This window comes from Onychostoma macrolepis, chromosome 07 (assembly GCF_012432095.1).
Source record: "Onychostoma macrolepis isolate SWU-2019 chromosome 07, ASM1243209v1, whole genome shotgun sequence".
NCBI lineage: Eukaryota > Metazoa > Chordata > Actinopteri > Cypriniformes > Cyprinidae > Onychostoma > Onychostoma macrolepis.
In genome coordinates, this window is record NC_081161.1 from 38,398,340 (window position 1) to 38,415,640 (window position 17,301).

The following is a 17,301-nucleotide window of genomic DNA, read 5'->3' on the forward strand; positions in this document are numbered from 1 at the left end:
TGCATGTGCTTCAATATCTCTGCAGGCTTCTCCTATTTTTTGGAGAAACGTTTGTCATAGAGGCTGCAGTGCAGTCATAGTCCATCCACAGGGTGAAAAACTCAGGAATAAGGTAAAAGTAAATTCTTGTTTTCTCCGGTGTCCTGATTATTTGTTAGCTCTGAGTTTTTACATATGACCAATAGTATGCATAGTGAAGTCATGATAATTGGGTGAGTAAATTAGATTTGTTTGTTAACGTTTGTTGTCTGTTGTAATGATTGAAAAAAAAAAAAAAAAACCTTGGACTGCGTTTCAAGAAATGAATAAAGTTCATTAGCATAAAATCAAGAAAATGTATAATTTTTATGCAATCAGTAAGACCACTTCAGCAGTACTACTGTTGGTATGTTTTTTTTTTTGTTTTTGTCTTGTTAAATGTGTTACCGGAAATATTCTGAGTGAAATTGCATATTTGATAAATGAAAAGTCTGTTTGGATGGCTAAATTTGGATGTTAAATTGTATGACACCAAAAAAAAAAAAAAAAAAAAAGCAGCAATGAATAAAAGATACAGAAACAATAATGTATAACGCAGACTTCATGTCTTATTTACAGAAATGTAAAGCCATTCATATATTGTATTGCTACATTTTTAGGGCGGAAGATTAAAAACATACTGTATCTGTAACGGATCATGCATCATTTTACATATAACACCATTTATACAAAATTACTTTGTAGATTACACATGTCTTACATTTCAAAAGACAAAAGGAAATTTCAAAGGAATTTGTGCCATGTACTTTGAGACAAATCATCGGATTTTAGATACAATCAAGTGTCAAAAACCCAATATACTGTAATGTAACTAAACAGAGCAAACATCTGTGGTTGGATTTCTGTTCTGTATAGATGGCCATATGTACATGCAGCCAACTATATGTGAAACTTAAACAACATGTTAAAAATTATATTACGTATTGTATTAAAAAGACTGCAAATCTGGCATGTATATTGTACATTGTTACAAAGCAGTACTGAAAATTTAAGCATGTTTTACCCCATAAACTTATGCAGCATTTAAGCTTGAACTGAAAACTGCGGTTTCTAATGGCCTTTAGCGATTATAGGCTGTTTTTTTAGTATTCATGCTGTATGTCACAAGAGAATGTTCTTCAGTAATCTTTACTTCAGGTTCATTTGCCATGAAAGAACTTTTTGCTGCAAAACTCAGAATGTCTTCACTCTACAATAACGAGGACAAAGAAACAAAGATCAGAGAATAAAATGTCACATAAAATGTAAAGTTGAGTCTTAAGAAGACACATCAGCTTCACATCACATCAACTTTTGAAAATCACAAACAAATGTAAGCACTTACTTGACACTCTAGAGATTTGTTGATTGTGGATGAATAAAGAAAAGTCATTAAAAAGCAATCAAATATAATATCTTTGTAGTGTCAATTATTGCATTTTTATATGTAAATGTATTATTAGTATACAGTATGTGTGCCAAAATTAAACCTTACTTTTATTTGGATCCTGACATAGTTTTATTCCCAGAAAAACAGCTAAAGTCAAAAATATGACATTTAAAATGCCAAGAACAAGCAGCGCTGGATTCACATCGACACTCTCTGAAACGACCAAACATTCTAGACATAGTTCAGAGAGCTAACAGTAAATCAGTTCAATGTCATTATTTCTGCTGATATTTGAACAAAAATTCTCCTGCCTGAAAACATAAAATATTTATCCAAAGACCTTACCTCTAAAATTTAGTTCAGTTCCTTTTCCAAACAGTATCTCTCCGCATGCGGCCACAGCACAGTAGTAAATCCCAGCATCAGAGAGACTGATGTTGCTCTTGAAGAGATTGTAGACACAGCTCTGTGTTCGCGTCTCTGTGCTGTTCTCACACTGACCATTTCTCTCTCCTTTGGTGTAAAGCACTCCTTGAGATTCACCCGAGCTTTGTCTGAACCAGTAGACACTGTGTTCTCCAGAACAACTCTCAGTGAAGATGCTGCACTGCAAACTCACAGAATCTCCTGGATGAAGCGTGTCTATCAAAGACTGCTGAAGAGTTATGTTTCTGCCTATGGCTGCATCTTTAAAAGGGACATAAGAGAGACAGAAATAATAAGGACAAAAAATAAGACACCACAAACCAAACAAAGCTACAATAACAAACAAGAAAACTTACCCCTGACAAGTAATCTGGTTCCTGCACCCATTCCAATTGCGTGATATAACGAGACTACACAGTAATACGTTGCAGAGTCTGAAGGCTTTATCTTTAAAATGGTCAGATTAAAATGATCGTCTCCTTTAATAACATTAAAACGACTTGTCTTCTCAAAGTCCTCATTCCAACTGGGTTGTTGATTTAAATATATAGATACAATGTGTAAAGATTTTGCGTCAGTCGTCTGTTTAAACCATGCTTTTGTTGATTGCAGAACATTTGAAAATGTGCAAGTAAGGTTCACATCCACTCCAGCTCGAACTATTGTTACATTATTCTCCTGAACAACATCCACATCAGAGGAGCAGACTGCAAATTTATAAAAGGTACATTAAGGTCAGAAATTTGTCAGAATTTTTTGCACGTTAAAAAATAAATACAACCTCGCGTTGTCAATCACGATTACACACTGCCTCCAAAACTTTCATCCGTCATAAAAAAAAATAAAAAATTCTGCGTTTTCACATGAGTAACAAGCATTTTGATTAGAAAGGATGATGACGAATACGAAAAAACACATACGAAAATTTCAGACTTGGTGTGCAAGGACCTTTAGTGTTATGTAGTGATAGATTGTTGTAAAGTATAAAAAGTACATTTACCTATTGTTGAGGAGAACAAAAAAATTAAATATCTTATGGTCAGCGGTCTTCCAAAATTCCCCTGAAAAAAATAAATAAATAAATAATAAAAACATGAATCACGCCACCAAAAAAAAAAAAAACTAAAACTTTTCACACCAACTAATAGAGATAGAGAAGTAAACTGTCCATACCATGTCTCCTTCAATCTCGGCTTCAGAAAAATGAGACGCATAGGCACTTCTGCCTTATTTATTCAGTCCTTTAAGAGCTGATTGGTCACTTGGGTTTGCATTGAGCTGAAACCACTTGTGTGATTGCAGCCAATCAGCTCATGTCATGAAGTTTGAAGTTGGCAGGTGGGTCAAATCTAAGTGTTAGTGAGTATGTCACTAAATAGTTTGCACTGAGACTTGTTTCTGTTTTCACACCTCTTGCTGCATCAAAACCACAACATGTTAAGACCCAGCTATTCTTTCATTACCCCCCAAAAAAAAGGGTTATGTACTATACACAGCTGACATCTGTTAAACTGCTTATATTAAAACTAAAGGTTTACATAAAGTTTGGCATCTGTACATACATATGCAGTTAATGCTTGATTATTTGGTTTGTATCATAAGAACAAAAAAAGAGAAAAGAGTCTCTTATGTTGTAATAACAACAACAACAACAATACTTAAAGGGGACATAACACACACAGTTTCATCTCATGTTAATCTTGAGTACCTATAAATTAGCATTGCATCCTTCATATCTCCAAAGAGTCTTTCATTTTATCATATTTATAAAAGAAAGATACAGCTTTACGATTCTCTCCGAAAACAGCCGAGCTCCTAGAGGCGCTGTGGGCGGAGCTAAAGAGTGAGCGCACTTGAGCACCGATTGCCAACAAAACACAGACATTTGATGCCGTTTGACTTGCTGTCTGCAGTTCTGAATCATGACCAGGATCTTTTAACGCTGGGACCGCTCCATCTTTCAGTATCAAACGATGTGCAAATCCAGTGTCGAACTGGGCCTTGTTTTAAAGCGTTCATCAACAAACACGTTTACGTAATGCTGGGTTCTTTGGGAAACTGAACAAGGTTATCTTTCCCTTACAACCAAAAACACGCTTCTTTGGAGACATTCTTCCCGAGCAAGTCCCGTGCAACACTGCTGAATGAAGCACGTTGATGAATGTGCTCTGGCCGATGTGTGTGCGGGCGTGCTCTTACAGCAGAAGTGCCCACATAAGGAGTTCCACCTTTCATGACGTCATGAACAGCCAAATTTTTCCAACACTTGTACGAACCTGGAAGGAGTATATTTGGCACAGAAATACTCCGTTCTACATCCAAATCATTTTTTGAAACTTTGGCCATGTTTAACGTGAGAATCAAATTCTTTAACAGTGTAAATAACTCAACATGCATGAAATGGCATTAAACCCCCCCTCCCCTCCTTTAAATATTGGCCTGATGTTGCTTATCATTTTAGTGGGTGTAGCAGTGAACATGATACATTTTTATTAATTTAAAAATTATTATTAAAAATACGTCTCTCTTGTCCTCATACATTTCATACATCAATGAATTAACCATGAGAACCAGTGCTTTGTGCTTTTCTTTAGGTCTTGAGGTCATTAAAGTCAGAAGTTTATGGGCCACAGATTTGTTATTTCAGCACCGAGGACAGAGACATAATCAATAATTTTACACTGCCATACGACATGACCTAAAAAAATCTTTTTTATATTCGTATTCATGCAGAAAACACAGGCAGACACAAAGTTTCTGTGAAAGCGTAATTTTGATTGAAAGAAACTGGCATGACAATTGTTACAATGTATTGCCAAAGCATAGTTTAACATTGAATCTAGAACATATATGTATTTTAAAAAATAAATAAATAAATGCATGTGTATATATAATTAAATAAAATAGAACAAATCAATTCTCTCTCACTCACTCACTCACTCACACACACACACACACACACACTCACACACACATTTACTTTCAAAACAGAGGTGTTTTAAATTCATAAACACATCCCACTGTTCAGTATTCTGATGTATGAAGGTCTTTGCCTATTTCAATAGCAACATGGCCAAAGCCGTTTCCTACCCACAAGACTGGCCTCTGTCTGTTTTTTTTTTTTTTTGCACCACACTTTGAATTAAAACCACAGAAACAACTTTCAAATGGCCAACCACTGAACATTGCTTTCCTTTGGCAGAAAAAAAAAAAAAGACATTTTAATGCTTGCAGCTCGGCTGCAATAAATAAATAAATAAATAATAATAATAATGATAATAAAAAGTCTATAATCCTACAAACAAAAATATTTATCCATTAAATGTCTTAACATTTCAGCACCTTTACTTTTGCTCATACTTGTTTAATTATTTATTAGTGTTTATTTTATTTTATTTTTTTTATTTTATTCAATTTCAGATTTATTCAAGAGAAGACAGGGGAGGGTATAGTGATTTAACCCGTGTTAACATTAGAAGAAAGCACAAGAACTAAAGAGTGTAACTTTCAAAACAAAAGAACAAGTCTGAGGATATTTACCAACAACAGATTTTGTTCCAGACTCACAATTATGTCTTGGAATAATAATATAAAGTATATTGTTTGAAAATTCAGACAAAATACATTTCAGGCCTCTGGTTACTGTTTTTCTAACTCCACTAGAGGGAGCTCTTGTTTGTTTAGGTCAGTTACCAATATGGATTAATATTTAATCCTTAGAATTTAATTTTTTATGTATTAGGAAATAGCAGAGTTATACTGTGTATATATATATATATATATATATATATATATTAGGGGTGGCACGGTACATGTATTCGTACCGAACCGTCACGGTACGGACATCTCGGTTCGGTGCATGATGCCTACGATGAATACAGGCAATTCACCCCCAATCCAGAAGGGGGCGCCCGCATCAATGCAACACTGTTTGATAACCGCCAGCGCCAGCAGAAGAACAGCAAATGCCATGAGTTGCGCACTTGAAAACAAAGCCCCCCAGACAGTGACCATGTGCTGATTCTGAACGCGTCTATTGACGCATAGTCTGACAAGGGAGTATACTTTAAAGGCTTGCGCACTCAACTGTTTGCGAAAAGGAGCTTTGTGCTCGTGTATCCTACCTCTCTCATTTGGCACAAATCCAAATATTCCATAATATTTCCATATTTGCGATGCAACTTATCTGAATAAATGGGTGCCATTAATTGATATTTCCCCCATTTTAAATTCTTATTATCCAATAAAATGTTAGATTTTTGTGAATTTTTTAAATAAAATATCAAAAGGATTAACAATGCAGATTAATTTTCACAGCCTTCTTTGATCATATTTACCAAGGGTGCCGATATTGACTGTATATATATGTACTCACTAGAGAACACCTGACAAGAGATCAGAGACCATTCCTTCATCCAGAATCACTCCAGACCCTTTAGATTCCCAGCTCCATGTTGGTGCTTCTTCTCTTCGGTTCACCACTCATTTTCTATAGGGTTCAGGTCAGAGGACTGGAATGGCCAGCAGAAGCTTGGTTTTGTGCTCAGTGACCCATTTTTGTGTTGTTTTTGAGATTTGTGTTTGGATTATTGTACGGTTGGAAGATCCAAACATGGTCCATTATAAGATTTCTAACAGAGTCAATCACTTATTGATTTTTTTATCTGTTGGTATTTGATAGAATCCATGATGCCATGTGTCTAAACAAGATGTCCAGGACCTCCAGCAGAAATATAGGCTCACAACATCAAAAATACAGCAGTATATTTCATTGTACACATGGGGTACTTTTTATTCCTGTGTTCACCAAACCCATCTTGAGTGTTTGCTGCTAAAAAGCAAATTTTTTTAGTTTCATCTGACCATAGAAGCCAGTCCCATTTGAAGTTCCAGTCGTGTCTGATAACTGAATATGCTGGGGTTTGCTTTTGGATGAGCGAGGAGAATTTTTCTTGAAACCCTCCCAAACAACATGTGGTGATGTAGGTGCTGTTTGACAATTTTTTTAAAGGTTTTCTGACCCTGAGACTATTTTCTGCAATTCTCCAGCTGTGGTCCTTGGATAATCTTTAGCCACTCAAACTCTCCTTCTCACCGTGCATTAGGACGATATAGACACACATCCTCTTCCAGGCAGTTTCGTAACATTTTATGTTGATTGGAAATGATTAATTATTGCGCTGATGGTGGAAATGGGAATTTTCACTGCTCTAGCTCTTTTCTTAAAGCCACTTCACTAATTTGTGAAGCTCAATTATCTTTTGCTGCACATTAGAAATATATTCTTTGGTTTTTCTCATTGTGATGGATGATTAAGGGAATTTGGGCTTTGTTTTCCCTCCTATTTATATTTCTGTGAAACAGGAAGCCGAAGCCATGGCTGGATAATTTCATATTCATAATCACCCTGGAGTGCTCAAAATTGTGAATATGAATGGGAATATACTTCAGACATACAGTATTTTACTCATAAGAATTTCTAGGGGTGCCAATAATTGTGTCCAACGTGTATTTGAGAAATAAATAGTTCAGCCATGAAACTCTAGATGGCATAAGCTGATGGGTTGTTAACGTAACTGATGATATTCAGAGAGTTAAACGACTTGGCACAAGCTGATTGGTTCATGCTGGACATGCAGCCAATGAGCTTAATGCCTTACATTTATATGGCTGGCTTGTATCCACTGAGATTCCTGCAGGGTGCTTTCAGTGTTTTCTGAAGCCCTCCACCTTTCCCAGCTCCACCTGTATAGATCTGTTATGGGTTATTTTACATGCTAATGTGCAGCAGCAGTATGTCTTAAAGGGGTCATATAATGGTACATGCACTTTTACAAGTTGATTGTACTGAAATGTGTGTTAGCAGTGCCTGTACACAACCATCATAAAATGATAAAAATCCATCCAGTGTTTTTTTTTTAATCTCCTTATTTGTTTTACCCTGTCTCAAATCAAGCCGTTCGACCGTGTGACGCCACACGGTCGGACGCCCCTCCCACGATGGTTGATTGACAGCAGTGTTTCAACACAGACCCGCCCTTGCTCGTGAGCGAGCTGTCAATCATAGTCCGCGCGTCATTGTTGATATACGCTGGAGCTGTCTATGAGCAGAATGGCGTCTAAGCGATTGTGGTGTTCTGTTCTCGGGTGCAATAATGAACAAAGCAGTCATTTTGATGTTCCTAAGTCCGAACCGCTGAAGACACAGTGGCTGAGTTTTGCTTTTGAAGGGAATATTCCCCACGAGCAACGTCAATGTTTTCATGTTTGCGCGAATCATTTTTCACCAGACTGCTTTATAAATGAAGGTCAGTATAAAGCTGGTTTTGCTAAGAAGCTGCTCCTGAAAAAAGAATCGGTACCAACTATTCGTGTTCCTGCTGAACCTCCAGAAGAAGTGAGTGTAACGTTTAATTAACCTTTATATTAATCTTTACATTAATCTTTGCAAATCGCTAGCACGCTTCACGATGTATGTGGCTAATGTTTACATTCAGGGTACATGCATGTTTTCTATTTACGACGTTCTCAATATGAAAAATTCCTGCCGTGACCTCATATCAGTGTTTCCGCCCTTAGAGTTGTACCTAACACTGCATAGATAACGTTACGCATCACTGACAAGCCTACATTTACCGAATTTATTTTTCATGACCATTAGCTGTAACATCAATCTGTCAATGAACTAACGTATCAGTAAACACATAGCGTTCGTATCTCACTACTCTACCTGACAGTACACACAAAAATAGATAAAAGTGACATTACGTTAACCAACCATTCAGAAACGTCCCGTTCGAGCCTTAATTGTCGAACTTCTTCGGGGCCGTCATCCTGTTCCGGGTCCGACTCCGGTTCGAATTGATACAGTTGCACAGTATCCTCAGAGACTCCCGCTGCCATTCTTCAAAATATACCCTCAACTGTTGTCAAGGCAACACTCCACGTGTGTTGTGTCAAAACGCCCCACAGAACAGAGGGCGGGCGAGCAAAGCTCATTAGCATTTAAAAACACACGCACTAAAACGGTGTGCTGAAAACAGAGCTGTTTTTGAGCAGGTAAAATGAGTGTTTTCTTACAATACTAATGAGAATTTTGAATTAAAGTATATTACAAACTTTCAATTTAGACCCTAAAGAATCATATTAGCTTGTACAAAAATGGCATTATATGACCCCTTTAAATACTCAAGGCACGATATGGCCATATGCATTGGCAGTAGCAAGTTCCTGTACTTGCATGCAGCAGCAGCAGCAATAATCTACAACTACAGCAATAACCAACAGCAGCAGCAATTCAGCAGCAGTGTAGCAGATCTATTCCGCCAAGACCAAATACATTAACATTGTCATATCCATCACCATGCTAAACTTTTCAGAGAGTTGTCATGACTGAAAAACATTTAATTCATAATGATATTTCTCCCCATTTTAAATTCTTATTATTCAATGAAAGGTTAGATTTTTGTGGATTTAAAAAAAAAAAAAAAAAAGATCAAAAGGATTAACAATGCAGATTAATTTTCACAGCCGCCTTTGATCATATTTACCAAGGGTGCCGATATTTTTGGACATAACTGAATATTAACAGAGCTGTTATTAGAATTACTTGATTACAGTAAATTTAAAGATTAAGAGATCATCTCAGTATGCAGCATGGCCTAACTAAATTGCAGGATATCTGCAGCATGAACTACATGAAAGACAATCCCTTTATTATGAAACTGTCCTACTCAAAATATTGATGCCCTACTACGAGTGCCCCTGCAGTGTGAAAAATAGAAACACACACACCACATGTAACACAAGTAGGCTACAACCTTTTTAATGTAATTTTTAATGTTCACATTAATTTCTATTTTGTAAGAAGTGTCTTATAATTGCTAGTACAAAAGTAAAAAAAAAAAAAAGTACATTTTTATATAAAGGTTTATATATATATATATATATATATATATATATATATATATATATTTTTTTTTATTTATTTATTTTTTTTACCCTGACATTTTACTACAAAATACTAGCAAACACTGCTGCAATGGAGTTTCTAATACAACAAACTGTACATCTTTCTATTTTCTGTTTGTCACAATCTATTTTTTTAATAAATGTTTCTTTATTAGAAACTCAATACTGGTTGGTGCCAATCGTGTTGTGGGCAGCTCAGCGAGATATAGTGCCATTGCTCATCAGCTCGCGGACTTTTCCCGATACCCTCCCTCCATCGGCTCCACCGTGGGTCATCTTCATGGCTGTGACCTGAGTCCCTCCGTCGTTTCCACCCTGGATTCTGTTTGCCATCCTCCTCCCGAACCTCGGACGCGCCTTCCGGGAGGGGAGCGAACTGTCACGCCCCTGGACTGTCTGTGTGTGTTTTTCTCCCCATGTGCTCTTCGTGACCTAGTTTTCCCTCATGTTTGATTGTGTTATTTGGTTCAGGTGTGTCTTGTTAATTACCCTCGTTTGCGTTAGTCTGTCCTGTAGTTCCTTTGTCCGGTATTGTCTCAATGTTATGTGCTACGTGTGTCTCCTGCGTCCTGCCTGACCTGTGTTACCCACTGTCTGGAATATTAAAGTGTGTTAAACGAAATCTCCTTCGTCTTCTTGTTCCTCGCTTCCACACAGTAGTTTGTGACATCCACCTTCTGAACACAGAATGTGAACAAAAATGTGAACATATTTTCTGTCACTAATCAATAAAATTTGGAGACTCACAAAACTATGCCATGGCTGTGTAAAACTTGAAGTACAGAGCCTTAAGCTTATGGACTATTTAATGGTATGTTTTATATATATATATATATGTGTGTGTGTGTGTGTGTATATATATACAGTGGTGCAAAAAAGTATTTAGTCAGCCACCAATTGTGCAAGTTCTCCCACTTAAAAAGATGAGAGAGGCCTGTAATTTTCATCATAGGTATACCTCAACTATGAGAGACAAAATGAGAAAAAAAAATCCTACATTGTAGGATTTTTAAAGAATGTATTTGCAAATTATGGTGGAAAATAAGTATTTGGTCAATAACAAAATTTCATCTCAATACTTTGTTATATACCCTTTGTTGGCAATGACAGAGGTCAAATGTTTTCTGTAAGTCTTCACACACTGTTGCTGGTATTTTGGCCCATTCCTCCATGCAGATCTCCTCTAGAGCAGTAATGTTTTGGGGCTGTCGCTGGGCAACACGGACTTTCAACTCCCTCCAAAGATTTTTGATGGGGTTGAGATCTGGAGACTGGCTAGGCCACTCCAGGACCTTGAAATGCTTCTTACGAAGCCACTCCTTCGTTGCCCGGGCAGTGTGTTTGGTTGGGATCATTGTCATGCTGAAAGACCCAGCCACGTTTCAACTTCAATGCCCTTGCTGATGGAAGGAGGTTTTCACTCAAAATCTCACGACACATGGCCCCATTCATTCTTTAGTTTACACAGATCAGTCGTCCTGGTTCCTTTGCAGAAAAACAGCCCCAAAGCATGATGTTTCCACCCCCATGCTTCACAGTAGGTATGGTGTTCTTTGGATGCAACTCAGCATTCCTTCTCCTCCAAACACGACAAGTTGAGTTTTTACCAAAAAGTTCTATTTTGGTTTCATCTGACCATATGACATTCTCCCAATCCTCTTCTGGATCATCCAAATGCTCTCTAGTAAACTTCAGACGGGCCGGACATGTACTGGCTTAAGCAGGGGGACACGTCTGGCACTGCAGGATTTGAGTCCCTGGCGGCGCAGTGTGTTACTGATGGTAGCATTTGTTACTTTGGTCCCAGCTCTCTGCAGGTCATTCACTAGGTCCCCCCGTGTGGTTCTGGGATTTTTGCTCACAGTTCTTGTGATCATTTTGACCCCACGGGGTGAGATCTTGCGAGGAGCCCCAGATCGAGGGAGATTATCAGTGGTCTTGTGTGTCTTCCATTTTCTAATAATTGCTCCCACAGTTGATTTCTTCACACCAAGCTGCTTACCTATTGCAGATTCAGTCTTCCCAGCCTGGTGCAGGTCTACAATTTTGTTGGACTGTTTGAGGTTGTGGACAGGTGTCTTTTATACTGATAACGAATTCAAACAGATGCCATTAATACAGGTAACGAGTTGAGGACATAGCAGCCTTTTAAAGAAGAAGTTACAGGTCTGTGAGAGCCAGAAATCTTGCTTGTTTGTAGGTGACCAAATACTTATTTTACTGAGGAATTTACCAATTAATTCTTTAAAAATCCTACAATGTGATTTTCTGGATTTTTTTTCCTCATTTTGTCTCTCATAGTTGAGGTATACCTATGATGAAAATTACAGGCCTCTCTCATCTTTTTAAGTGGGACAACTTGCACAATTGGTGGCTGACTAAATACTTTTTTGCCCCACTGTGTGTATATATATATATATATATATATATATATATATAGTGATTGACAGCTGTGGTGTTAGCATGCTTAAATTACATGAAGTACATTAAGTCTAACACCTTACTCTGAATATGAAAGGGAAAAATACAAATATTTATAATTTCAAACAATATCACGCTACATTTCAGATTTATGAATGAAATGTGAGTTGTGCTTGCTTTTAAAGATGAAGATATAACTGGGTTAATGTTGTATAATTCCTTTAGGGGAACTTTGATCTAAGGAGACACAGACATTTCATAGTTTGGCTGTGCCTTGAGACCACAAACTTGGTTGAGACAATAAGCATAAAATACAATGTGAATACTACACATCCTCTGTTCAAGCTGCAGGTGGTTGCGGTGGTGGAGGCCCCATCAAGTGTTTTTGCACTGGGGCCCAAACAACCCTAGTTAAGCAGTGGAATACACTGAGCTGTAAGCCATTAATACCACAAAGCACAGACTCCTCCACAAAGTCAGCATACGCCCATGTAAATATATGTGACACCAACTAGAGCACCAGTAAGATGACAAAAGACAAAGTACATCATTTCCTGTAGAGTGACTGACAGGAAGAAGCTGCTCAGTACAGAATGAGAACTGCTGTGGTGAACATCAGCGGAGAAACATTTAACTTTAGACATAACTGTCAGCATTTAATACTTTGAAATTCTGAAGCATTCTAAATTCGCAATTGAAAATTACTATATATATCTATAGATAGATAGATAGATATGTACTATTTTTTCAAGTGGTTTAAATTAATATAAAAGATTTTGAAGAATTCTCGAAATATGTATATGTAAAGGGCACACTAACTATTTTACATGCAGGAATTTGCCTATTAAATAACCAACTACATATGTACACAAAAGAGATGTTTAGTTTGTGGGCTCAGATGTTTTTGTGCACCTTTGTGCTTCTGTACGTGCACGTTTGCATGCATGATAGTGCATAGTGTGGATTGAACATTTCCCAACCACAGGACTGACCCACTGATGTCTCACACTGCTATCTGAATCAAAAACCACACATGCGCCTTTCTCAAATGGTAACTACTTTACCTTGCATTAGTAAAGGATTAAATTACCTTTTGATGATTACTGCTGGGTGACAAAACATCATATAAATAGTAAGTTTATTTTAACACTACAAAAACCTTATGTGCAGCTGGGCTTACAAGTTACAATGTGTGCATTTAACTGGACACCAAGTTATTTTCCATTTTACTATACTGTATATTTAAACCTGACGGTAAGCATAGAATTTTAGCATGAAGTTAGAATTTTAACATTGGGATTTAACATTTTAGCATGAATGTGGAATTTTCAAATACCTTCATTTTATTGTAGTACAGTCCTTGGCCTCATATTTTCATGATCTTTCAATATTTGCCACATGATTCCACTAGAGGGGCCTTGCGAGCCATTTATCGATAATATTGGGCAGCATCACTTTTTGTAACTATTTAAAAATATGATGCAGACTAATGCTATGCCAGATATGATTGATTATGTATTTAAATTTACACAGTGTCTATTTACACTAAGTGCAAATAGCCTGCATTGTTGGCAGATGCTATTTACACTAACTCCGCTCACCAACGTGTGGTAGGGTTAGACAAGACTGCAAAAGACTACAATTATTGCAATAATTGTAAATACTGAAAATACTGAAAAAATGCAATTTTTACATAGTGTAAACAGAATCTATCGCCATCTGCACTTAGTGTAAATAGCATGTCACTAAAAATATTGTTAATTTTCACTTAGTGTAAATACCATCTATCGCTAAGAAAATATGCTATTTTCACTTAGTGTAAATAGCATCTATTGCTATTTTCACATAGTGTAAATATCATCTATTGCTATTTGCGCTTAGTGCAAAAGTTAAGTTTATTTACTGTAATCATTACGAAAAAGTTGATAGATTATCTGTTTTGTTTTTGACTCATTGACCACAAAGGGTATCAACCTATAGGTCAATAAACATATTTCTGAAACATTGTTTAATGTTCCTGTGAAAATATTGCTAATGCTACATTCTAGACACATGAGAATTATATATTGTCTTATTAATTAATGTTGTCATAAGTAAATATCATAAGTATGTGTTAGTAGTACATTGTAGCACATTTAATATGGTACATTGTCTACCATATTAAATAATGCCAAAATGGTAACAATTGTCACATTTCAGTACCACGGACAGAGATTTCAACTTCAAGACATTTTCAACAAATCAGTAAATCTAAAACTGATATGCTATGTTGATGCAGAAATCCAACAAACAGGGGTCCATGAAGGTCGCTTAAAATTACAGTTCAGTTTATTTGATAGAATAATTTAACTTATTTTTTTTTCCAGAAACAATTTTTATTTCTAGTAAATTTCATCAATTAGAAACAGCAAGTAAAACACTGACTTAAATGTGAAATTTTGAAGTATAAAAACTGAAATATTTTACTACTGTAGTACTCTAATAGCATTTCAGTAATCTTTATCACTTAAAGCACTTTTTTTTGTAAACAACAGAGAATTTATTTTCAACAAAATGTATAGATTTCTCATGTGCAAATATTAAGTCAAAGTCAAAGTCAAAGTCTGTTTTATTGTCAATTCTGCCACATGTACCGTACATACATACAGAGAACTGAAATTTCGTTACTCTCTTACTCCCTGGTGCATACAGATAACACTAAGTACTAACAGTAGAACGCATAAATACAGATAAGTACAAAATCTTTTAAGTTATCTTGTATGTTTTTCTCTGGGTCTTCTAGGGATGCTGGACTTTTGTTGAAAGCTCAAAGCAGCATAATTCAGAGCATCTCTGTCTTCATCCTAAAACAGCAATTATGATACATTCAGTCAGATATATTGCCTATAAAGGCAATACATACATTAGCAACATATGGTATAAAAGCACATGAAATATTAAATTGCTTACCATTAAGTGGCCAATCTGAATATTCTGAGTCCCATCTTGAACAACAATAAGAATTGGTACATGTAACTGCACTGCCTCTGAAAGATGTGGATTTTCTTACACATTAGAGAAATTTTATGCAGTAATTCCTACCTTTTCGTCGCTGCATGTACAGCTGTATGCCCAGAAATATGATCACAATCACTGATAAACAGTTTAAAGTTCCTAAAATCAGGGCAATTATACTCCAAGATTCCTGAAAACCTTAATTTAAAATAAAAGTAATTAAAATATAAGCAACAAATCTGTGAGCAGACAGAAAATTTAGCAACTTAAATGGACACCTGGCATGTCAGGTTTTCTTGCATCTCCAAACAGTATCTCTCCACATGCGGCCACAGCGCAGTAGTAAATCCCAGCATCAGAGAGACTGAGGTTCCTCTTGGGCAGGTTGTAGATACATTTGTGCGCAGTAGAGTTCACATCAGAGCTCCTCTCACATTGAGCGTTCCTGCGCTCCTGAGTGAATATAATTCCTGGAGGAGATTCTCCAGATTCACGTCTGAACCAGTAGACGTTGTGTTCTCCTGCACAGCTCTGAGTGAGGACAGTGCACTGCAGCGCCACTGCAGAGTCTTCTGGATGCACTGGATCTGTCACAGCTCTCTCATGGTCAGACAGCATGTTCAGTTCTCTGCCTAAAAAGAAAATAAAACACAATGACATGATGGTAATTTGACCAGACACAATGTGCCACAGTTATATTTAAGTGAACATTCTGTTTACCTTTAACAATCAGATCAGTGGCTTCCTCAAATATGAACTGATATATAAATCTAACACAATAGTATGTTGCAGTGTCTGATTCTTTTGCATTTGTGATGCTCAGATTAAAACTGCTATCGTCTTTTGCTACAAAATAGCGATTATGTTTGTCAAAGCCATTTTCAAACACAATATCTAAAGCTTGATATGATGAAGCGATTGAAAGGGGTTTCTCTCCAGCTTTTTGTTTGACCCAAACAATAGTGGTTCTTGTCTCTTTTGGACAAATACAGGTGAAGGTAACGCTGTCTCCAGCTTGAACAATCTTCAGATGATTCTGAGACCCAACGTCTAAATTTTCTGAGCTGCCTAGACCAATTCAAAATGAAATGTCATGGATGAGAAAATAGTTAGTATTGTTTGCTGTTGAATTGTTTTATTATGCAGTACAGGCATATACATACTTACATTTTGAAAGGTAAAGCAAAAGGATGAAAAAATGATTAATCATTTTTAGGAGATAGTTCTAAACCGGTTGATTCAGAACCTCTAGGGTGAATCATCTAGAAAAAAATAACAATAGTAAAAAATTACACACATGAAGAAGATTTTTATTTTTATTTTATTAATTTACTCTTTTTTTGTTGTTGAGTCAAACAACTAGTTTTAGATGTTACTCATTTTTAGGTTACCTGACAACTTTTACAACTTTACAAGTTTTACATTGTGTGGATTAGAAATATTTTTTATATATCATTTATGGATATGTGTTAAAAATGTTGCTTTGTAAAGCTGATTTACAAAACAGAAAATAAACAAAACAAAAATAAAATAAAAAAAGCTCTGTTTTAAATATGTACTTACAGACTTCATTTAAGGTCAAGGTTGGTTTTCATGTAGATTCTATGACAGGTTTATCTTCCTTCTCAACATAGTCCAAAAGAGAAAGACACACAGAGACTCACCTTTATAGACTGTACCTCCTTTATAGACTGTACCTCCCTGTACGAAAGAAAATTTACATGATCCTATTGGCTGATTCACTATAATGTTCATCTTAATGGCATGTTCACAGTCATAGTAACAGCAAATTGAAAGTTTTGTAGCAGACTGACATATTTACACCTGAATGCAAATGAAAATATTTATTGAATCTACAAAATATTTATAGACACAAATGAATTTATTAACAAATCAAAGTATTTATGTTGACTTAAACATGTGCATGGCATATATTATAGTGATATTTGAGAGAGATGTTTGTTTGTTATTTTTCAGCAGAGGAGACTGTATCTATATCAGATAATACTGTAATTCTGTCAGGTGTTATGTGGAAACTTTTTTTTTAACACAGCAGTTGGCTGTGAACATAACTGAAGTGT

At 36.2% G+C, this 17,301-nt stretch overlaps 2 protein-coding genes across 4 annotated transcripts; both read right to left on the bottom strand.

Moving 5' to 3' along the window:
- Positions 1–269: 269 nt before the first annotated feature.
- Positions 270–3,033, bottom strand: LOC131543588 (uncharacterized). Of its 3 annotated transcripts, XR_009271942.1 has the most exons (6): positions 3,008–3,033; positions 2,835–2,895; positions 2,191–2,541; positions 1,754–2,095; positions 1,364–1,621; positions 270–1,228 (listed from the first exon to the last, which is right to left on the bottom strand). XR_009271942.1 is itself a non-coding variant. In XM_058781074.1 (5 exons), exons 1-5 carry the CDS (start codon positions 3,008–3,010, stop codon positions 1,224–1,226), a joined length of 762 nt encoding a protein of 253 aa, XP_058637057.1. In that variant the 5' UTR covers positions 3,011–3,033; the 3' UTR covers positions 270–1,223. The 3 variants fall into 3 exon arrangements, 2 of the variants coding, with proteins under 2 accessions (XP_058637057.1, XP_058637055.1); XM_058781074.1 differs by lacking the exon at positions 1,364–1,621; XM_058781072.1 differs by lacking the exon at positions 270–1,228 and having other exon boundaries at positions 1,236–1,621.
- Positions 3,034–14,816: 11,783 nt separating this feature from the next.
- Positions 14,817–16,987, bottom strand: LOC131543587 (uncharacterized). Its single transcript, XM_058781071.1, has 7 exons — positions 16,784–16,987; positions 16,388–16,482; positions 15,941–16,288; positions 15,499–15,852; positions 15,308–15,418; positions 15,176–15,210; positions 14,817–15,069 (listed from the first exon to the last, which is right to left on the bottom strand). Exons 2-7 carry the CDS (start codon positions 16,428–16,430, stop codon positions 14,977–14,979), a joined length of 984 nt encoding a protein of 327 aa, XP_058637054.1. The 5' UTR covers positions 16,431–16,482; positions 16,784–16,987; the 3' UTR covers positions 14,817–14,976.
- Positions 16,988–17,301: the final 314 nt, after the last annotated feature.

What these genes read in the sequence shown, in the direction of transcription:
- LOC131543588 (XM_058781072.1), bottom strand. An exon ending in AACCAGATTACTTGTCAGGG is followed by an intron (nt 2,096 to 2,190) that starts GTAAGTTTTCTT and finishes TCCCTTTTAAAG; the next exon opens with ATGCAGCCATAGGCAGAAAC. An exon ending in AACTGAACTAAATTTTAGAG is followed by an intron (nt 1,622 to 1,753) that starts GTAAGGTCTTTG and finishes TGGTCGTTTCAG; the next exon opens with AGAGTGTCGATGTGAATCCA.
- LOC131543587 (XM_058781071.1), bottom strand. Translation starts at nt 16,430, where the DNA reads ATGATTAATCATTTTTTCATCCTTTTGCTTTACCTTTCAAAAT. An exon ending in CACTGATCTGATTGTTAAAG is followed by an intron (nt 15,853 to 15,940) that starts GTAAACAGAATG and finishes TTTTCTTTTTAG; the next exon opens with GCAGAGAACTGAACATGCTG. An exon ending in AAGAAAACCTGACATGCCAG is followed by an intron (nt 15,419 to 15,498) that starts GTGTCCATTTAA and finishes TTTTAAATTAAG; the next exon opens with GTTTTCAGGAATCTTGGAGT.